We start from the raw sequence: 25,369 nt of genomic DNA on the forward strand, positions 1-25,369 counted from the left end.
TTGTCTGTACAGATAACTCAAGGCTGAAAGGAAAAGTAGACAATGTCTGTACACAAGGTTTGTACCTGCTGTTTTTATGTCCTGCTAATGGTTTGATAAATATTACTGTCTTTCAATAAAAAATTTCAGACTTAATTATATTATAAATGAAATATTGAGAAATGGAGCATTGGGTAATGGTAACATTTCCAGTGAATATTCTCCCGTAGTTGCTTACGTATAGGTACATTGTGTGTGAGTACAGTTCAGTATTTTTGACAAGGATTGAGAACTGCTGAGTAACGCCAGTGAAATCTGGTAACACTTGCATTGATTTTGAAAAGTCATATCGTAATTTTTGTGGACAGGCTTTGATAACATAACTTAGGAACTCAAGTAGATTTTTTATGTACCATCTATCCTATAAAATTATAATATTGAAAGAGTAGAGTACATTACACTGTCCAGTATTTTTGCTAAGGATTGGGAACTTGGACACATGAAATCTTGCATAGATTGTGAAACATATAATTTTTGGCGGCAAATCTTGGTAAGATAACTTGGGAACTCGGGTAGATTTTACATACATGTACCCTCTGCACTTAACAAAAATAGTGCTGTGAATATCTGGGTGGGTGTGATTCCTGTACATACATGTAACTCACACAGGATAAAATTCCACTATTTCTGTGTTATTAACAGATAATAAGTTCAAGACATTGTGTTGATAATATATATTATATATATAATGCATATACTTCATTACAAGTTCATATACGACCTCAACTCTAGATTCAAGAACTGGGTTTTGTTTCCTCCCCACCTCAAAGACACTTGACCTGAGTAAATGACCAGTCAGTTTGTCCAATAAGAAGTCTAAGTATCAATTACGTAGCGTCTGATGTATGTGTGCACAATGACCAATTACAGACTTTACTCTATGCAATGTGCATACTAATTCAATGTGAGAGCAAAACAGGTATTCTGACTACACTCTGCTAACATTGTGTAGTGCGCCCTCATGTGGTCAATAGTATATATGCCAGTCTATATATCTACTCCCTTACAAAGTGATACGTAGGGCTCAAATTTAATGTCTATGCTTTGTACTCAGATTTAGCCAAGTGAACTTTTTCGGCTGCAAGTTTCTATTGATTTCCATCAGGCTAACAGACTACCACCTTATAAATTTGGTAGTCTAGATATGATGTTTAGTAGTCTATGTGTCCTGACTACTGCTAATTTGGTAGTCTAAATACAATGTTTAGTAGTCTATATGTCCTGGACTACTGCTAATTTGGTAGTCTAGATACAATGTTTAGTAGTCTATGTACCCTGGACTACTGCTAATTTGGTAGTCTTAAAATACAGTGTTTAGTAGTCTATATGTCCTGGACTACTGCTAATTTGGTAGTCTAAATACAGTGTTTAGTAGTCTATATGTCCTGGACTACTGCTAATTTCGTAGTCTAGATACAATGTTTAGTAGTCTATGTGTCCTTGACTACTGCTAATTTGGTAGTCTAGATATAATGTCTATTTGTCATGGACTACTGTTAGTAAGATTTAGCCCAGTGAACTGTTGCAGCTACTATTTTCTATTGAGTTCCATCGGTCTAACACATCGTAACAGACTACCACCTTACAAATTTGGTACTTTACAATATATACAATATTTAGTAGTCTGTGTATCCTAAACTATGCTAATTTTGTAACCTTGTATTGACCACTTACAAAGCAAATCACATGTATTAATTATCTTGGACCATAATGCATTATGATTAAGAAATTGTTGTGTCCAAGGGATCATTATACATAGTCCAATTATACAAACACTGCATGTAAAGGTTAATTTCTGTAAGAACTAAAATTAAGGTTTGATAAAGAGTTGTCTGGTAGAGCTACATGTATAGTAAGGTTGATCCAAATATAAAGGAAAAGTTTGTAATTGTTATGGCTCAGCTGAGAACCTGGGATGGAATACTTGGCCTTTAAAGTGGCAAGAGTTGTGTATTTGATTTTAACTTTAGTAATATATAATCATTAATCATATGGCTTCACTGAGAGCCTGGGATTGAATACTTGGCCTTTAAGGTACATGTACATGTAGAATAGTTGTGTGTTGTGATTTGGTGTCTTTAGCAATACAACTATTATCAAACCGTGTTATCATCTATAAATAGTTCCATTATTTGACTATCATTGACATCTGACCAGCGTTGTATCTTGTCCTTATTACACCTGAACAGACATGTACTGTTGTGTTTTTTCAGATTTTATGTTTAGCAGCTTTTAACACTGTGTACAGTGGACCACTATTAGTGAGAATGGACATGTTACGTCACGTTACATTTGTTAATGTTTTCAACTGTTAACTGACAATTTGGCAATTTTTTCCATTGATATTTTTATACAAAATGAATCTAAGTGTATGTTTGCTGCTAAGCATTATGAAAATTATTTTGAAACCATACTATGTATATTCTGTGTAGTAATGAATACAGTTACATGTAATACTATCAATTCATGTATGGGACTGATGATAGACAATATTTGCACCTCTCAAAACATTTAAACTGTAAGATACATGTACATGTACAAAAATGTATGTAATGTCATTCCTGTTACAGGGCTAATCGATGTGTGGGGACGCCTCATCATGGCCTACCTTACAGACTACAAAACATTGTACACCACCGACAAATCATTGCCTCTGCCAGTACCATAGCTGCTTAGCTAATTATGCTTATAGTTTATATACATATCAAATCATACATAACACATATATCATACAGTTAAAATTTTTTTCACCATGTTTGACCACTTAGATTTTTGTAGACCTTTTATAAGTTGTTCAGCATAATATTCTGAATTAGATGCACTAATAATACTTTCTGTTGCAATTAGTTCAAGGTTTTTGTTATCAAGACCAATTGTCAATAGCAATACAACAATGTGATGTAAAAAGTAACTTGTATTGTCCATTTGGTGATGATACATGTATTTGTAAAATTGTCAGCACTACATACATACATACATACATACATACATACATACATACATACATACATACATGTACATACGAATACATACATACATGTACATACATACATACATACATACATACATACATACATACATACATGTACACACACACACCTGTGCATAAATGCTTCACGTTTTGTCTACTGATGTTTTTTGCTTTGGTTACACTGTGAATGTGAGGTTAACCAGCTGCAGTAGTTCTTGACCTGTAAAATGTATCAAGGTCATGACCCATGACCCTATTCATTTTCTCCAATCAATTAAGGTCTGATAAATGTATTTTTGGTTTCCCATTGGTATCTGAGGTTAACCAAATGTAGCAGTTAGTGACCTGTACAAAGGTCACAACCCCTGACCTCTTGCTGAAGCTTCACTCATTTGGATAATATGCAGTAGTAGTTTGCAGTAATTGTTATAATAAAATAAATGTATATTTGTAGGAAAAGATATAGGGGTAGATGCATAATGATATGAGAGTTTGAATACCAGAATTCCCTTGTAGATTATACAAATGTAAAGGTCAGATCAGAATTAAAAATTTAGGTGTGAAAGGTGTGGTAGGCTAGGAGATGTAGGAAAAGGTGGTCCACAACAAAAGAATGGTCCTATCCTGTCCGTATTGGTCCACCGATAAGATAGCACTAATGTAAGAACCTGGGATGGAATCATGTGCCTTTAAATTCAATTAATGTTACCCACGTGGCTCTACTGTAATGAAGGAACCTGGGATTGAATCATGGGTCTTTAAGTCAGTCAATAATGGAAGGCTTGTGCTTTCAAACTTTCTTGTATGCAATGTACATTGTCATTGTGCATGTACTGGTATTGTGAATGTGAGCCATCTTTTGAAGACCTTTTATTCCCTCAAAATCCTACAGATAAGGTTAAGAGTTGTTATTACTATGACTCAACCATTGATAAAAATTTTCACAGTAATGTCTATTTGCTATTGAAAGGACTTGTCATACAAATGAACATGTAGCACTTAGTTGGAGAACTCTGTCAAAGGTGACCACAAACATGAATACTGCCACCTGTGGTGAAAAATGGAGAGCTATTGTCACTATGGCAACACCCATTTTGACGTGATTGTAATATTCAAAATAACATCATTTCGTGCTTGAACAAAAATTATAATATGTGCTTCATTGAAGCCTTGTTAGATGTCACAGCACTTAAGAAATTCCCCATTGGCAAAGACTGTTAATAAAACAGTGAGTGTCTCCTTCTACAACACAAGGTTGGAGAGTATAAACACATGCTTATTTTCTCTAAGATTGAGGGCCTCAACTCAGCAGCCAATCGAGTCCAATGAAATGTGTAAAGAGTCCACCGGGGTAATAAGACACAGCATCCTATTCATAGGTAATGTGCTATGTTTTACATCCAGAGGGGAAGTAGGTATTGAAAAGCGTTCCGATTGGATTTTCACTCTCATTCTCTCTCTGATTCACCCCTAATGACTGTGAGACGGTACAGACTCTATAATTGAGTTAGCGTTGGCATTTCAGACTCTTTTTGACCGCGTCATCGTTTTGAAAGTGTGAAAACAGACTTGAGTTCAGGTAGTCTAGTCTTTCGGATGGACCGTGTTCATATTGGAGTTGTCATCAGAAGAAAAGATGTTCACAGCACCTGTCTGAGTCTATTAAGAAATGTGAATCTCTTGTAGTGCGGATTCATGTACGATACAGATGTCAATGAGTTGAATTGTTTGATATAGACATGTGGTAAACTTTACTGATGAGGATTCTTTCCTTTCCTATCATAACCATGCCTTTGCTGTATCCCTCTCTCTTCACACAAACAGCTTCCGGCTCACTTTCCACTTTTAACAAATCTTGGGAAAGATGTCCTAAGCTGTCGATACTTCTGCCATTTCCATGTTCATGTCCTTGTGGGAATTCTTACGACTGTCTGTCAACTATGTGCCTTTAGAAAGAGTATTCTGTTTATAAACTATTTGATCGAGAACTGATATTCAGCGTTGTTTTTGATTTGAAAATTTTGCCAAAAGACTGTGCCAAGATGATGAAGATGAAGGGATTGCTATTCAAGAGAAAACACAAGTAAGTGTACGATTCGATTCAACAGTCCAGTGATTTGAAAGTACAAAATGGTGATTTGATCTTGACTTTGTCTCAAAGGATTACCCACTTACGTTAATTTCACCTCATGTTACCTTTCCTACAATTGTATCGTCCTTTCTCCACCGTATGTTGAAAGATTTTACACATTTTGGCAATACCTCCATAAATGAATAAGCATTCATGTCATGTTTTTTTTGTAAGGTTTTTGAAAGTCCTAATGATAGATGGAGGGGGTATTTAATAATGTTTACAAATTTCATCGTGCCTATATATTCACTCTCAATTTTGTTTAGAACCCTGGTAAAATGCCTGGAGAACTTTCCTAGATTTTACCTTCTTACAGATCCTAGCTAAAGGTTATGTATAATTTAAATCATGTGATGTGCAGGAGAATTTCAAATTTCATCTGTTATTCTGCACAGAATTTTAGTTGCAAGTTCAAAGATCTGAATAATTTAGAATGAAACACAAATTTGAGCTCAAAGTTCAAGTGTCTAAAATAAAGTAGAACAAAGTAACAATGGATACATTGTAACTTGATTAAACATGAAGAGATACAATGTAACAACTTTATGTTCCTGTCTTGAAGAAATAGACAATGGTGGAGTGTGTCTGTTGCCGTTTAATGTTAGTTTGCTGTTTGAATTATACTAGTATACATGCACACTTATAGTCACTAAGCAGTGATAGTTACACTGTAAAAATAGCAATCAGCCCACACAACAAACAAAAAACACAGAATGCACTTTAGCAAATTCCGATTCCAATCGTAATCAACATATCACCCATTTAATGTAATATGAAAGTATGTGTAGCGAAGTGAACTGTTACCCAAGCAGTTAGGTTCAAGTTGCATCCGAACGTAGCAGTATTAATTACAGAGAGAATACTCCGATATTATTTTATAAAGTGATAGCTTGAGAGAGAACTGTGCTGCAGGTAAATGGTGACAGGAATAGTATTAGAAAGTATCAGATGGCGTGTTTTAATAACACTTAATTCAAACCTTGAAACAAATACATGTATTGTCGGCACGTCAGATCGCTGCTTCAAATTTTTGTGGAGCATACTTCAACACATTTAGTCATAGCTTCACAACATGAGCTCAAATTCTTATACAAATTGTATGGAAATCTCGTTGCCTTGAATTATTTTTTCACATTTTTTCCCCTTCCGATATTATTGTCGGCCATTTACTGAAAATATTATGAATATTTTGTGATAATCTCAACACCAGGATTGTTTTTGAACACAAAATATTATTTTGAAATTGACGGAAAAAAACAGAACCCTACATTAAATTTCTGATGACAGAAATGAAATGTTAATATATTTCAAATGTATGATAAATGAAATGAATGAAGTACATGTAGTCTCAGAAGATAGAAAAATGATTGCAAGGTTAAATGGATCAAATGATAATGAATTGAGAATGTTGATGGGTATAGATACAGCTGTTAATGCAGTATGGAGTAAGTGATACACCACTGACATGTACCATTATCATTTTCTGTTTAAATAAACGCTTGTGGTTGCGTATCTGTTTGCACTTTACACCACAGTGCTGGAAATTTGGCTACTGTAATATTTCTGATTGATAAAAAAATTATAAAATTAACAAAAACGTTATATATCTGTACAGGAGCATAAACTCATTTCGTATATATATATATGTATATATATTTTGGGTAATTTTACTGAATATTACAGTATCTATAGTATCCTTCATACTGAAACATAATTTGTACAAAATCATCACTTGGTCTTGACAAAAGTCAAACTCAGTGTTCAAAATATAAAATTTAAATGCAGGGCCTGAAATAATGAAAAATATTTTCTTGCCCACTGAACAAGTAGAAATTAAAAAACACTTGTCCAAATTAGAAAGTACTTGTGCACAAAGTAAATCGTTTTTTTTTTTGTAAATTTTATTGAGATGTTTGATTGAGATGTCCCTTTTGATCAGTCTGTGTCAGCAAGTGAGTTGCTGTAACATTACTTACAGTTATGCCTTCTAATTATTTGTATGTTTCTGTTAATATATCACTTTAAAAGTTTCTACAGGTACAGGAAAGTTTTAAGTGTATTAGAATGAGCAAGCAGAAGTTTTACAATTGAAAACCATAAGAAATTCTACTTGTCCAGTGGGACAAGTACTTTCTGAAAATCTTTTGCTCAGTGCTTCAAATCACTTGTTTTCGACAAGTAAAATGCCCTAATTTCGAGTCCTGTAAATGATTTTAATGATAACTTTTAATGTACATGTACTAAAATGTGGAGGAAACCATTATTATGCTGTCAATTGTGCTAACAATGCCAGCATACGATATTTAATGCCATCGAAGGCATGCATCAACATTAACATTATACTAAAATAGTTTAATGGCAGTTTTATGGAAGTAGTTTCACCATAGTATCAAAGATTATAAAACACAGCTTGTGCCACAGTAAATGAATATCCATGTAATTGAAAGAAATTATTAATTTCTCACCTTTGACTCTTGAATATCGTTTATCAATTTTACCAAATATCAATAAATAATGTAATGTATTATAATCTACCAAGAAGCTTATTATGGCATACTTAATTTTCATATGGAATGTATGGTAGCTGTTCTTGCATGTGGTTATTCTTCTTCACGCAAGTCGGCACATATATTTCTGTTGATACAGCCGTTTGGTGGCGTGTCTTGTATGTACTGATGGCGCAAAGATGCTTATGGTTTGACAATGTGTTGTCTAAGCATAGATCCTAAGCAAAATTTGTGTGTATGGTCGGTCTATGGTTTCAATGGTATTCCACCTAATGCTTATCCAGTGCTTTATATACATATATATACTACATGTATTTCTACTAAGTTGGAAAGCAAATAGAGGAGAATTATTATCATTTCAGTAAACATCAACCAATTAAAATTGATCTCCGCACAGTTTACAATGAAAATAATTATACCTCACACATGAGAAAAACTTTGATATGGTATTCTCAAAAAAAAATTGAAAAAATTGAAAAAAAATGTATACTGTGTAATATAGCTACATGTACTTTCTCGTAGTGCTAAGTTTATTTACTAAGTTTATTTATTTATTTCTTATTTATTTATTTTCTTTATGTAGAAATTATATTTTAATACCCATATTAACATCTATGCCATTTGAATTGACTGTTGAATGGATTATTTGATAGCTGTCATCAGGTTGTAATGGAGTATTTAATAATCTAGGCATCTCTTTCAAAAGAAAAGCCAGGCTGTCAATTTGGAACCCAACACAATTCATTCATGATGACACATGCATATCTATGTGATAGCATTCAAACCTTCTAATTTGCTTTCCTGACAATTTTACCATTTGAATCACCATTTTGAGGTAAATGGAAGTTGAGAACCAATTATACATACTTTCACAATGCCTCCTGAATTGAGAGTCGTTGTGACCGCCGCAGGTGTCTGTTTCCATACCTTGTTTAAATTATTAATCGTCATGTCACGGTAGGTAGGTACAATGAATAATGGCTGTACACGCATCATGTACAGAAAAGTAGACAGATATTAAAAATAGTATTCAAATTAGTCATACTTAATATTCATAATTTTCATATTCATAACTGTATGCATGTGGTCACAAAGCTGTGATGCTTGTCACCTGCCTCCAACAGTCACATCTCCAGCAGAGGTTTATGTAAATTATATGCAAATTAGTTGGACAGGTCTACCAGAACCTGTAGCTGCCAATACAGCCCACTCAGCACTGTCTTTTCCCATCCGATTGTTTATCGCCGGACAATAGGAATTGGCTGATCAAAATGAAACCACCGAAAAAAGTCAGGTAGGCATGCTTTGTGAAAATTAAGGCCAGAAAAAAGATTATATATTGTCAGATGTGTGGGACATACATTTGTATACCAACATTTGAAAGTCCGTTTACCTGTTATTTAATGTTGATACATTATGGCTGTTCTCTGTTCATTACCAAATTTTTTCATGGCGGAATTATTGTCAAATGTGTGTATAGTAACATACTAATGAAATCAAAAGTATTCAAAATTTGTGAATTATAAAAATAATTTCAGTAAGTGTAGTTGTTAATACTAATTAACAGTCATTAAAATTTGTGATCATTTTATATCCACTAGGGTCAAATTCAGTTTAATATATGACTAAAATTTTCTAGAAATTATTTCAGTTTGTTTATCCACAATATATTCACATGTTACTAATGACATTTGAGTCTCCAATTTGATTAAAATGTTCTTCCTGCAATGATTTATACGGGATGTTTCAAAGACTACGTCTGTTGGTCAGTTGATTATCCTGGCCACAATACAGCTGAAATATAAGAGTACATTGATACTGAAAATGTATGTATGTATTACGTGTATAATATAAAAAAGATGTATTTTAGTTTATGTAACTGGTAACAGCTTTCTATATAGTTTGGGTTATAAGTTTTTTGGGGATGTACATGTACTAACATATATTTTACAGCAATCTACTTGACGTAGCTTTATGATCAGTAAATTTATATTTATATAGGTCATGCTAAAATATCTTCACATTTATTTCATATTTCCATAAATTTTTTATGATATAAGTATGGATATTTCGTTGTATTTAACAAAATGATTCCAATAGCATTTTACGATGCGGTTGTAAGTCAGTAAAATTTACTTCAGCTCCTCCAGGCTTTTATTTGGTGTCTGAAATTATTATTGAATGTAAGTGAAATTTACTGAATGTCTCCCTTTTAGTTGTCAAGGTTTTTAAAATCTGAGTAAATATTGCGATCAAAGATAATGGTAAAATCCATCAAACATAAAAATGTTGGAATGTAGTATTGACTTTTTTTGCTGTGGTTGGTACAATCAATATTACTGTTAAGAGCTACAATTTGTCACCAATACATTTTGTACTTCACACGAGGAAGAAAAATGAACAGTTTTTGGTATTGTCTTGGTACTGTAAACGTAGATATTTTCGCTACTAGAATATTTTGCGATTTTATTATAGTCATCAGCTAATTCTGAAAGACTAATTTTCACTAAGTACCAGACATGTACACTGTGTTCATGTACAAGAAGGCATTTTAGTTACAATTTATTTTTGCCTTTTTATTTCTAGCGAAATAAGCAAAAATAAGTCTTAAACGAAAATTTCCATGTTTTTGGTATTGTCTCGGTATGAGGGAAATAGTCATTCTGGCCTTTGAAGTAACTGTCACGTTGAGTGACATGCCAAGAAGTTCTCTGTATCTACCTGACAAAAGGAGCACTATTTGCACCTGCCTGTTGTGTAATTGCCAAGAAAATTGACACCTAGAAAAGCACTTAACGAGATGCAATATTCATTGACGCAGGATGTCATTTTGTGAGAATGAATGTTCATGGGCTCATGGTTCATAGTTTCAAATTAAAATGTGTGCTCATGGAGTCCAAATATTTTTATAGATGCATTTCCCAAATTTTTGGCTGATGTTTTGATAATGTCGTCAGATGTGTACTGCGTCATTTTGTGTGCTCTGATGGTCACTGGTACATATTACGTCAGTTTGGGAGAATGAGGGTTCATAGACTCTGGGGTCACAGTGACAAATGGAAATTTCTCCTCCGAGTCAAAATATTTTTTGGAAGCGAATCCAAATTTTTGTTGATGTTTCATCAGCATCGTTAACCGTGTGTTGTGTCATGTTTTGCTCTCTGTGATGTTCTACAATGTATTGTTAACAGTGTGTTGTATCATGTTTTGCTCTCTGTGATGTTCTACAATGTATTGTTAACAGTGTGTTTCGTCATGTTTTGCTCTCTGTGATGTTCTACAGTGTATTGTTAACCGTGTGCTGCGTCATGTTTTGCTCTCTGTGATGTTCTACAGTGTATCGTTAACAATGTGCTGCATCATGTTTTGCTCTCTGCGATGTTCTACAGTGTATATTTCAAATTTAATAATAGGACCGAAACAGATGGTATTAAACTGTCACACCTTTCCACAAAGGGCGCAACCTGGAGGATAACTACAAAATGACTTTATTATCTGTAAAAATATCAGAAAACAATCCAGGGCAGTGCCAGGGTAGTTATCAGTAAAATATATAATTGGCCGGTACTTTATTCAAATAGAGGTGATAATGATACAAATGACCCCTACATGACAAACACTGATACATATTACAGGTGGTATCCTAGCGTGTACTGTCTTGTTTGGGTGTGGCACTGAGGTAAAATTTGATGTAGAACTATAAAAATAATTGCATCTACATTTGTACCTCTTTATTATAATACCAATTATATGTTTGAATGATGGAGAATATGAATATATTGTATTGTTTTCTATGAAATTATGTATCCAAGGCCGTGATATTATATGCAAATGAAGGACACAGATACTACTTTTGGAAAGTGCTTTGATGAATAAATTACAGGTGGTAATGACGTTGCTGTGATAATTATAATGTATTTGGTTCATGCATTGCTAGACTGTTTCGGTTATTTTTAGACTCTAATAGTTTTAGTACATGTACATGTGTGAAGTAATTTCAAATTAGTTATTACTACAATTGTAATGGCTAAATTTTTTGTTTTGATGCATGGATGATGGATGATATAGATAGAAATGGCATGTATTGAATAATGAAATTTACCTGAATACTGACAACTCTGTAGTATGACGGTTCTATAACCTTTCAGGCAAAGAATGTAGGATATGTATGGGCTATGGGTTAAATGTGTAAACATTTTTATTGTCACCCTTCCCTACCCTCCAATAATGAATGAATTGGGGTAATATTAAGGTTGACATGAATCACCCATCAAAGGTTTCATAAATGATATTGTGGATCGTAAAGGTACATTTTCATATGCCCAAAATAATTCTCCAGAGTTAATATTGAGATGTTGTCATGCATAATACACGTCTTTGGGATGAACTCATTACTCCTGAGTGTTCATTTTAATTTCATGGTTGAAATCATCGTGTAATTTCAAAATTAAGAGGTTAGTATTGTCCAATGAAACTATTAGAAATTAAAGGCCTTGATGCTATCAATAATCTCAATGAATTGTAATTAAAACAGTTAACAAGTAAGAGGCAAGTGTGAATGAAGTCCATTAATGTTGACCTTTGAACTTTTCATACATGTATGTTATTGTTGGGAGTTTGACTTTGGTAAATTTGTTTTTCAAAGCCAAACATCTAGCTCAATACTCTGTATGTATACCATATATGTTTCACTTTTTTTCGATGATGTTTAGCTCATTTGTAACTCTTTCTTCCAATTCTTCTCTGTATCTTTATATTCATACTATATAATGGTGCTGATGGCGTAATGTACAAAAACTCAACTGTATTTTGTGTACATGTATGTTTCACTTCTTTCAATGATTATCATCAAAAGTAAACCACTTTCACAAGACACTTTACTAAATTATATATACTGATTTGAAGGTTGTCTAAACTCACTTTTTTTTGAGCATCACCAGTGTTTTGTTCTATATATACTATAGTGGTTTCAGATCATTGTAAAATTGTGATCAGAAACCTAGCAAACACACACAGTTTTAGATTACCATTTTTGAAGGTGAATCCTGGTCAAAAGCCTGAAGGTGACCAGGGTACCCTTTGTACAGGATACATAAGGGATTAAAATCAGTACCATTTCCAAAATAAGATGTCTTTTATACTCAGATACAGTACAAATGTAGACATTATGACTCAAGGGTTTATATTGCAGTACACAATATATTCACTGCAAGACTGGTCCCACGTTTTGACACTACTCGAGCCAAGCAAGGCTGAGCTTATGATCTAAGCTTCCCTACTAGCCATTTCTAATCTCCTACGTGAAGCCTGGATGATAGTTGTACATTGTACTGTAGAAAGTCTAGACTGTGGTACAGGCATAGATTCCAGTCAATAGCAAAATCAACAATTGTTTGAATTGTCAGTTTTACAGATAAAACTATAAGTGTATCAAAGATGAGAGGTAATGTTGTTGATCAGTGGACAAAGCTTCAAAGCCAAAGCTTCAGAACAGAGAACCAAAATCCTTATTGCTGGATTTGTATCTTTCAGACATTCTTCGATAAACTTAGACGACATTAGTACATGTACATGTAGCTGTGTTGTTCATAAAGTGACAAAGTGAACAGGATTGCAATAGGGGTGAATGTTTGGGGTTGGGCTATTTGGTCCACTGTGACATACATGTACATGGGCATACATATAAACTAGACCTTAATCACCATGAACAGTACAATATAGTTACTTTGGAAAGGTAAATTGGAAACAAACGTGATGTTTCGATCCATCCTCTACTATGGACCTTGATGTCGTAATGATTTAATTATTCAGCGCTAAAGCTGTAATGTCTCTCTCCGAACTGGCAGAAGAATCACCATCACATTTATATTAGCTTGTTGGTATCCCAACACACACTTGTAGAATGTATGGATCATGTGAATTAGATATATTGTACAAGTTACATGTACCTGAGGTGTGGGGGGAGGGGATGGGAGTTGGGGATTAGGGTGTTTGGTCCATAGTGTGATATATAAACTAGACTTGAGGTGACATATATTGTCAGTCACATTGTAATAAGTTAGTTGGTATCCCAGTACACACTTGAAGAATATACAGACTTTAATAGGTTGTTGGAAAGGGCATCATGGTTGGAGTTTGGGGTACCCGGTAATTGGTCCTCTGTGACATATAAACTAAACTAGAGGTGACATGTATGATCACCATCCCTTCTAATAAGCTAGTTGGTATCCCATACACACTTGAGGAATGTATGGATCATGTGAATTAGATACAGGTTCTAGAGACTTTATCCAACCCCATGCTGTGTTAGACATGATACTAATAGCATTTAGTGATGTAGATATGCATTTATGTTGGATTTCAGAATAGAAGTCATTAGAATTTCAAACCTCAATTATGCAGAGGTCCTCACCAAGGTCTGCCACTGATACTAATAAGGGTTATTATATGTATGTCTCCAACTATACATGTAGATTGAATTTGTGAGTAATTTTCAACCAAACAAGGGTATCCTATTTCATATAAATTTCCAGTTTAAAACAAGTTAAATTTCCACCACCCACTAGTCAAATAGTGATATATTTTGACCACAGATACATGTAGGTACATGTAGAGGTACATGTACATGTAGTTATATTAAAACAACAGATAAGCAAAACACATGTATGTATATTTTGGGCACAGGCTTCTGACATGCACATATAAAAAGTGACCATTTTCCATGATGTGCAGGTAGTATAAATTGGTCAAAATTTCTGTTATGGATACATAAAAATTTGTTAAAATTATCATGAATAGGCGATATCTACAATGGACTAAAACTGTGAAATTTCCCCTGACAGGTAAAAACTGTTAAATTTCCCCTCAGACAGGTAAAATCTGTTAAATTTCCCCTCAGACAGGTAAAATCTGTTAAATTTCCCCTCAGACAGGTAAAAACTGTTAAATTTCTTCCTCAGACAGGTAAAATATTCGATTTCCATTAGACAAGTACAAATGGTTGATATATGGTAATTTTGACCCCATTGACCTTGTTTAGTATTCGTATGATGATGTCATTACACTTGTGAATAGTATGACCAAAGATTCGATCAATCATTGACAGTATTCTTGATGGTTTGATATTAATGATTTCTAAGAAACTGTAGGAAATCCAGTGGTGTATGTAGTTTTCAATCACAGCCAAATTAACTTGTCATTTGAGATTATTTGAAATTCCAACAAATGTTACAGTCAACAATCCATCAGGATACAGACTCAAACAAGTTGTAAGTTACACATTGTCTATTTTACCATTGCAAATATGATTCTTGCATATACAAATGTAGATTACTCGTCATTACACACATATAATACATGAGGAACAGAATACATTTTCTCCAACTTGTAGAAGTTTATTTACTGCCTGCAAATAACTAAGTCTGTTAAAAAAAATGAGACTTGTCCACACATTCAGCATTAGTATGTGTGCTTTGGGATGACTCAGTGTTTGATTTCTAAAAAACTTAATTTGTCTTGACTCGTGAAGTAGCAAATATCATAGAATTTTAGTTCATCCCAATCCTTAGTCTGTAAAATATGATGTGTTATGCCACTTATCAGTTAGCTCAATAGACCCTACACCACAGACCTTTTCGTGTAGGGTCTATGGTTAGCTCTCACTTTGTTTGAGAAGCCATATTACATGTATATTATGGCTATAACATGACGTACAAACATGTACATGTACATGTATCTTATCAGTCTACCCAACTGTATACATGAGGAAACTTTTAAGAGATACTTCGCGGTTGTATTCTATGTGTTAGTGTCTCTTGAATAGAGATGTGGGTTGAAGGGAGATGTCAGTAAAATGTGGTTAATCTTGATATACAAGTAAAAGTAGTGGAACAGGTGACGCCAGTGCAATACTTGTCAATACTCGTCTCCCAACTTGTCTGAGGATGGAAACGTACATTTGTAAATGTACAAGGCTTGACATTGAAAGACATTGATGTCGATTCTGAGTCATTTAATTTTCAAGATTTCAACAGGCTTGTTAAAACATCATGTATGCTACAAGAATAACCATGGAATGACGACAGAAAGCTTTTAGAGAGATAAAAAAAAGATGTGAAGCCCCATTACAGTAAATATACGCATATGTTTGATGGCATGATTTTCAATAACAGCATGTTGGGACTAGGCAGGCTGTCTCCAACCATGTAAATCAGCTATAGCTATTCTGTGTATCCAGACAACTGATAAGATTTCATGTCTCTCTCTCTGTCCTAGCCCTGGACACCTATACTAAACTGTCAATGTTGTGACAGCCCTGTCACAAGCTACTGTAAATCTGCATCCTTCACTGTAAAAGTGAATAACCTTGTCACAACCCTGTACATGTATGTGGTTGTGACAAGGTTACATTTGTATATTTGGTAAGGCCCGTTCATTATAAAATTGCACGGCTTACATTGCCCTGGCTGTATTTTGTACTACACCAATGTTTCATCAGAACAAAACAGAAGTTCTGCAGTTCACATATCTTTAAATATGCTATATATACATGTATAAAGTGGCAATACCCATTAATGAAGGAAAATTAATGAAGCTCAGCATAAAAAATAATCTGAAGTGTTCAAATTGTCAACAAACATATATTATGAACTGTTGGTTGGATATTCTAATTTATCCTGCCCAGACTGTCATTCTGATACTCCATCTGTTCCCACCCTACAGTATACAAATTATACATAATTCATATAACTTTGGTCCTGTCTGCATAGTGAAACTGCATGTTCCATCTGTTTTGAGGTTCCACACAAGCGATACATGTACATGTTGTATGTATAATGTAGTAATGTAAGATGTATAAGGATATCATTTGTGAAGCATGCCATTGTAAAAATTCATTCATTCTACACTCTACATGTTTTCATGACCTTGCCCTGCAATCTTAAAAGATAAACAGAAGTAATGTGGATGATTAAGTCACTACCATGTGTATGTGTTAACAAAGTTACATATACCTAATACCCCTCCCCCAAACCCCCCCCCCCAAAAAAAAAAAAAAAAAACCCCAAAAAACCCAACAACAACAACCTCCCACAAAAAAACCCCAAAAAAACAAAACAAAACATAAAAACCCCTCCAACAAAACCAAAATGTTTTGATGGGATAAACAATAACATTCAGCAGTATTATTGTGTGAACTGTTCAGTGTATAAATTACCATCAGAAATGATTAATAAATTAAATGGACAACTAGAAGACTGTCAAGAGAGAATTGATTGATTGATTGATTGATTGATTGATTGATTGATTGATTGATTGATTGATTGAGGAAAATACTAACCATGCAGTGTTTTTGTAAAGGTTTTAGAACTGTTGTTGAAATGGAAAGGAGTGGGGGGATGTGGTTAAATGTAATCACTGGTATATTCTAGCAAGGTAACCATAGTAATGGAACCATGTGAAATGTATCATTTTTACAGTATGACATGTAGGACCTCAGTTTCATGTAGATCTGATGTGCCCAGATCGATATACACTGACATTAAATATGTATATGTACTACGTGTGTGATGTGGATATGATATACATACATTGTGGTATATTCACCCACATTATATGTGAGTGTATATGTATATATGATGTGTATTAGGAACTCAGTTAGATTTGATGTGCTTATAACATGGATTTAAATGTTGATATAAACTTATACATACATGTACATGTTTGATGTGGATATGACATTATTCACTTGGATTATTAAATATGTGAGTGTACACTATATATTAGGAACTCAGTTACATTTGTATATGTAGATCTGATACGCTATAAGCTTACAGCGTGGATTTAAAAAATGATATTAAATATGTACATGTACATATATGATGTTGACATGACATATTTATGGTACATTACATGTATATTCACTCGGATTATAAAATATGTGAGTGTATGTATTAGTCACTCAGTTACATTTTGTACATTGTAGATCTGATGTGCTTACAGCATGGATTTTAACACTGATATCAAATATGTACATGTACGTATGTGATGTTGATATGATATATTTGTGGTATATTCACCCAGATTATAAAAAATATGAGTAATCATACATGTACATGTACATTTTGTAGAGTGTGTGTTGAACTAAATCAAGGTAATCACCATGAATCATGACAATATTTTAATCTCAGGAAAACCTTGAGAGGAGAGTCAGTGAATAGAAGATTGCATCATACATTGCTGAATCACTCGGTGACAGTCCAGGTAGACAATGAAAGTGATGATGACAGTGGTTTTGTTATCACGTAAAATTTAGCTTAATATTGAATTTTTCTTGAGTATTTTATGATTCATGTATGATTAATTCTTTATGTAATTTTACTGAAAAAAAATATTGATATTTGTGATTATGTTTTTGATTAATACTTTATGACTATCATGGGGTTATGTATTGCGTGATAGAAAACTTTGTATTCATGAAACATTGTTTTATTTATATCGTAGACTTCCATGTAGTTTGGGGGCTGTAGTTAGGTAAAATCAATCACATTTTCTTGTTTCAAAGATTATTTGAGTTCCTAAAAAAAATAATTGCTATTTAAAATCTGATGTGTTTTAGAAACTGTACAAATAGTACCATATTTTCCCTTTGCCATTTCTAGAATTTTCAAACCCTGAGCATGTACATGTATGCTGCAGATGACAATTTGTAACTTTGTGGTTTTTAAGTGCATTTATCGTCAGTGTAGTGTATTTGCTGATTCTGCAATCTGCCATTTCATCAAAAAGTCTGACCTTAGAGGAAATTTATGTGCATGTATAAACAACTCCAGATTGCCCTATCAGCAAAAAACCTTCCTAACCGTTGACCTATTTCAGTTGTAATGGCAACAGCAATGTCGTGAACGGAAATCATAAAATGAAAACGGCAATCTCTCTCTAAAAGTACATTTATATGCAAATCATCTTCAAATAAACTCTTTATCTGTACATCTTTGTAGTATTGACCAAAATATTTGACAATTTGAGATGAGATGAACCTTTTATAGATTTACTAATGTAGCAGGGATATGGGGAATTATTTTATTCAAATATCGCTCCTCCTTGGGAGCAAAATTACCTGATGTTTTTAAATGCTTTTGTAAAAGTCATAGTTCAGATAGAGTGTTTGCATGAAAACACAAGTTATTTTAGGACTAGAGCCATCATGTAGATCTCATTAGTATGCAAATGAGATTTACAAGTATCTGTTGATAATGAAATAGACAGTGGGCCAGAGCAAGGTATTACAATACAGGTGTTCTACTGTACTCTACTCTCTTCAGGAACTATGCATATGTATTTACTGATTGCATATGGCATGCTTTAATATATATAGCACTTAGTAGTGTCCTACACAGAATGTAAACATTAGATTTCTAATAGAAGGAGTCATTGAGTTCACGTTTAGACTCTCACCCTTACGTACACTTTTTTGAGTCAAGAATAAACGGAGACGTACTGTCTGTCGTCATTATTGAGTCAATCACTGGGAAATGGTGCATGGTACAAAGTAATATTTTGTGGGATTTTTTGAAAGGAGACTCAAAGAATTTGGTTAAATCAAATTAGAAAGCTCTCGGCAGTTAATCCAATTTTCAGCTTGCTCTTTCAAGATTTTCAAATCCCTAAGGATAAAAGTTTTAATTGGAGCAGAGGAATATGCTGGAAGGGAATGGAGAAACCATATTTGATTACTTTGCAAGATTGCCTGGCCATTGCATGTACAGCCATATATATATTTGGGCATATGATAAATTTTGTAGTTGTCTACAGTCTAAAACAATCACTATATGCACAGCAAATTCATTTGTTCATTTGTTCGATCATTTATTCATTCATTCATTCATTCATTCATTCATTCATTCATTCATTCATTCATTCATTCATTCATTCATAAACCATGCTCAAAAGTACATAGAACTTCTTTCCCACCTCCCTGTATGTATTAATGTCATATTTTATCTTCTGATCAGTCTCCATCTCATTCTTCTTATCTCAGAGAGAACGATAACCAGATTGTGAAAAGATAAGATTTAATGTTACAAATATAGATAATAATGGCTGATAGGAATGAGCTGAAATGGATTATAGAGGAAAAGTAAACACACAACTATGATTTCACTTTATATGGAATTATATAAATGAGACACCAGTAGTAAAGAATGGATATTATTATAATTGAGATAAGAGAATATGACATGTATGTTTTACTATGAAAGGCTATAGGGAATACAAAATTATGTATCTTATATGAACACACATTAACAGTAAATGGATTTATTAGTATCTAAATATACATGTAAACCCCTCAGACTTTTAATATAGAAAGATATTATACTATCACTGTCAGTTACAAAAATGTATCTGTCAATAATTATTATAAGGCCAGTTGATGAATGGATGATGGTTTTGGTAAACCATGGAAAAGCCATTTTTGGATAGGGTTAAAACATGTAAAATACATATACAACATGTACAGTAGGTGTGAAAATCAGTTCATTTGTCTGGCGGAGCTTAGAAAGTTGGTCCAGAACGTTTATGAATGATGTAGAATTATGTATGAAGATGAATTATGATATATGATTCAGCAAATATTGACCTGACCTGACCTGACCTGACCTGGCACATGACCTTAAAGTACTTTGTCTTCTGGAGAAGGTGTCAAAAAATTTTCATAGTAAGGCAAGTGTCGTAACATCTGTTGATTCAAAATTCCTTGCATGTACTTGTAGCTTTCTGAATTCATGTGTGTAGGCGCCAAAGAAGTGATAATTCTTCTCTGAGCTATCCATTCTTGCTGTCGTCTGGTATTCCTGCATGAAATTGAAACTCATCAAGTTGTCATGGATGAGAAAGTATTGATGTTTGCCGGATTAGATGTGTGATAATTTATCACACACCTTAAGACATGGTACTCACTTAATTTACATACAGCATTACCTCAGTCAGTTCTTGTGATTTGTATTCAAGACATGTATAAATTTCTCAATTCACTAGAAAGCTCAAAGGTTGGCTCACCTTCATGGAACGTGAGGGTGTTGTAACGTCATACCAGACTACAATTACACTGATGTTATAAGGATGTAGAAACTTTACGGTTTCCCCAAGAGGTCAGCTTTCTAATGTTGCTGTGCTCGTGGGAATACTGTACAAGGAAACTGTCATCTTTAGGGAGGCACTACTCACAGTATGGAATCTTAGGTTTCGTCAGAGTATTGTTACAAAGTTTTCATTGCATCTCTGTGTTGGATAATTTAATACCAAGTATTACGTCGATATATCCCCAGTAGTATAAATAGGACTGGGTAGTTTGACGAAAATGGTTATAATAGTCGGTGCTCCATCCTCTGCTCATTCATTGATTAGGGAGCTTTCTGACTCGCCAATGAATACACAACTTGGAATTTTGTGTACCTGAATGACTTGGTTCATGTACATGTACGGTACATGTCCATCACTAGGGCATTCACAAGGGTTCTACATTGTACATGTATCTTGTAGTGTCCATATACAAGTAGGCAAATATTTACACAAAAGTTGCAACTAATATGAATATTTGGAAAAAGCATATTTTTACAGGAATTTGTGCTGCATTATCATAATTTCTTGGCAACTACATTTGTCATACTATACTACTTGTATGCTTATTTACAGTGGCATTTATATTACGCATGCATACAGCCAATGAAACATGTTTAGAATTGATTGACAGGCAGCTTTTCAGGCGATTGATAGACAAGTACATGTACATGTAAATGCATACCAATCTAATTATGCATTCATCTAAGAAGAGAACCATTTCTATAAGATTTGTGAACAACAGAGAGTATTTTCCTTCAAAAACTGGCAAGTAAATGACATTTTAGCCAAACAGATCTTGTTATTGGTCCTTTCATTTGGAAAGGCGCCTCTGTAAGATTACATTCTATGTAACTCTATGAAACGCTATTTTAAGCAAGGACAAAAGTAAATCATCTCTAACAAGGTTTTCTGTATCACATACTTTTCAAGACGAAGACGATTTAATCATTAGTATAATAATTAAAATACCTTGATGAAATAGCAAATAGATTAGAAACGCTAGGATCCCCGACTGCTTTCTTAATTTGATGCGGTCAAGTGCCTCCTTTGATCAGTAGCAAATCTTTGAGAAAACATTCTTTAGTAAATTGCTTTGGGAGACAGAAGTAGGAAATATGTAGTGCTTCATTGGAGAAATACATCTATTGATATGACATTCTTTGTGAAGTGTATTAAAATCAAAATCAAAATACTTGACTTCCAAACAATCAGAGGAAATTGTAATGTTGAATCCTTTCCTTTACTCATATCTAGAAACGTTTGCACATGCTGTCATGTCACTGACGCGTTAACATATAACTGTCTACAAAATTAGAAAATTGTAATATGAAAAGAAGGAAAAATTCTGTAATATTAAAAATGGCTCAAGTGGCATCTGATTTATCAAACACCCAGGCTTTTGGTAATATAAGATTCATAGCATTAATTCCAAATATCACATCTTTTTAGATTTACATGTATAGATGAGAGAGATTTTGCTTGTATGAAAGGGGGTGTGGTGTGGGGGTGTGGGTCATGTTTATTGACAAATTGGGAGTGTGTAGTTTTATACTTTTCACACACTGAACTATTCAAAGATCAAATTGGGAAACTGACCTTAGATGAAACGAAATTAAAGAAACCCTACAATCTATTCAAGTTGTATGTTGTAGAACAAGATGAGAAATAAGGTATGGAATTTTGTTGGATGATGTGAAAGTCTTAGTACATGTATACATGTACAAAATGTACATATATGGTGATGTTTCTACTTTACAGCATATCAATAAAAATGAGTCGTTGTTTATGTACAAACATCTGTGATATGACAGTTCTACTCTATCTTGATGAAAAATATTGATCACAAAAACATCTGTGCGATATATTGAAATATATGCAAAGCTGTTGCAGTATTGCATATCTGAAGTATGTCTTTTAGCTGAATCTTTTCATTGAATTCATAATATCTGCGGTGAGTTACTCAGTTCTACCCACTCTAACATCTTGAAAGTGTTAAAGACTAAAGGAGAAAATGCTTGTACACTTGAAAACTGGTGATATGAATGCACACAGTATAGAGCTGCTGAAGTATATATGTTGTCTGTATTTTGGCAGGATGCCATTTACAGTGCATCAGCTCGAAGTACAATTCATCCCGACCATCAAGCATGAACATATGGTGCAGCTGTACTGCAAAGTTTCAGTCAATGTAAAATTTGAAGTGTTTGGAATAATGGTTACATGTAAGATGGGTCTTTATTTTTGTTAGGAGTATAAAATGCAAGGGCTTGAAATACAAATGTACCATGGTAGTACATGTATGGTTTGCTCTGCAAAGTGCATTTCATCACGACCATCAAACATGAATGTCTGGTGAAGCAGTACTGCTAAGTTTTAGTCAGTGTACAATTGCTAAGTTTCAGTCAGTGTAAAATTTGAAGTGTTTGCAATGATGGTTACATGTACATGTAAGATGGGACTTTATTTTTGTTAGCAGTCAATATAAGATTCAAGGGCTTGAAATAGCATATACATTCCATTATGACCATCAAACATGAATGTCTGGTGTATCAATACTGCCGTATTTCCAATAAATGTACAATTTAAAGTGTTTGGAATGATGGTTACATGTAAGATGGATCTTGTTTGTTGGGAATCAATAAAGAATGCAAGTTTTTGAAATTATGTGATGTTGTGGTTCTGCTCTGCTGCATACTGATGGAAAGAAAAAGTAGCCTCAGGTTAATAACCGTTGCTATATGTAGATGATGAAAGGTGTTCAGATTGAAGATCTATGTTGCACAGTCTGTCTCTTGTATTACAAGTCAGTAAACAGAAATGAATTAGACCTTGGTGGAAAGTATACATTATTATTATGTACATGTACATGAATGTACCAGAGATTACTTGCACTGGTGCACACATATAGTGGTATTTGCACTGCAGTGCAATACCAAATCCAATATGGCATACCTGCATGCAAATAATATGCAAATGAGAATGTGGTCTTTCGCTACACATGAAATCACGTTATCACGTTGTATGATGTATTTTATGGAAAGTTGCCATTTCCGATAAGCATATGCAATAATAACATAACCCCATGCTATGTGAGTTCCCAGTGTACATGTAGGTACATTTTGTACATGTACTTGGGGGTACATTGTATTTGTGCTCTTGCTTTCTGCTGCACTTTCACAAGCTATGCTCATGAAAGTACTGGTGCAGAGAACACTGCAAGCACTCATGCAAATACCTTGAGTATGCCACTTGCATTCATGTTTCATGAAGTTCTGGGATTATTGATGTAGAAATTTTGAGGTATAAGTACATATACTTGGAAATGTTACTATAGCTAATATGCATATTGATCAAACATGAAACTTATGACCATGAATATATTAAGTATAAAATCATGTATTTATAGCTTTTGAAGGTTGTCTAATGCTATGGTCCTTGAAGAAGTATTACATGGTGTGAAACCAGTCACACAGTAATTGCAGCTTTTGTATAATATCATTATTGTGAACATTGAAACTGTCAAGATTGAAGCTTTTGGGATTGGTAGTCGAAGATATTAGAATGACTAAGAATTCATCTAAGTGGAGGATATTTGTCTACTGCTACATGTTTGCTCATTGAAGAAGTACATGACCGTATATAACATGGTGTGAAACAATGCAATCTCACAATCACTGCAATATTTTAACTTGATTAGTACTGACATTAATTAAAATTTGTCAAAATTGAAGCTTTGAGGATTGTTTATCATAGACAATAGAATTCGCAGATGTTAAAGAAGTAGAAATATGAGATATTGTCAGTAGGAGAATAGTATTAGAAAGGATGTATTGGTTTCATTCATTTACTAGTGGTGATAGATTGCCTGCCATCTACATGTACAACTCTGCAAACTGAATCAGAAATCTGGGCTAAGTACGAGCCTTTCCTACAATATAATACTATTCTATTTGTATGCTTGTAATCACAGTTCCAGGAAGGTCCTAGTACGCACAGTTCTCACAATATAATGCTATCCCACTTCTGTGCCTGTAATCAGTTCCAGGCAGGTCCTAGTATGCACAATTCTCATGATACAATGCTTATCCCACTTACATGTATGAGCCTGCAATCACAATTCAAGAAAAGGTCTAGTGTACGCAGTTTCCACAATTTATTGCCATTCCAATTCCACATTGTACAAAATGTATGTCTGCAATCACAATTTCAGAAATCCTCCCATATTGAATTGCCCCCAAATTGTAACTTTGTGAATGTTCATTGAAACAAAATAAAAGCTATAGCCTAAAGTGCATATATGTACACTCTACATGTAAATTTCCAGCTTATCGGCATATGGAATGAGGGGATGTACGTAATGTCTTAAATCAAGGATGAAGTCCTGTCAAGCAAAATAATACCTTCTAGGGTTTTCGTTTCTTTGCTTGAAGGGTAGAAATGTCAGTAATTCCTCTTCACTTAATTAGGTAATTTACATAATGACATGCAATTGGTTTGCTTCAGTACATGTAACTTGGAAAATCGTAATCATTGGGTAGTGAAAAATACATCCTTCTGTGGTACCTAGAGATTTACTTGTAGGTTTGTTCCTGTGAAACGGAA

The 25,369-nt window shown here is 33.9% G+C and overlaps 1 protein-coding gene across 1 annotated transcript in view; it reads left to right on the plus strand.

Moving 5' to 3' along the window:
• The first annotated feature begins 8,828 nt into the window (after window positions 1–8,828).
• Window positions 8,829–25,369, plus strand: part of LOC144447268 (adenomatous polyposis coli protein-like) — an 88,901-nt gene continuing 72,360 nt past the window's right edge. Inside the window, exon 1 of the mRNA XM_078137185.1 lies at window positions 8,829–8,942. Within this exon, the coding sequence (XP_077993311.1) occupies window positions 8,920–8,942 (23 nt within the window). The 5' untranslated portion in view covers window positions 8,829–8,919. The remainder of the gene's footprint in view (window positions 8,943–25,369) is intronic.

This window comes from Glandiceps talaboti, chromosome 16, assembly GCF_964340395.1.
Source record: "Glandiceps talaboti chromosome 16, keGlaTala1.1, whole genome shotgun sequence".
Classification (NCBI taxonomy): Eukaryota; Metazoa; Hemichordata; class Enteropneusta; family Spengelidae; genus Glandiceps; species Glandiceps talaboti.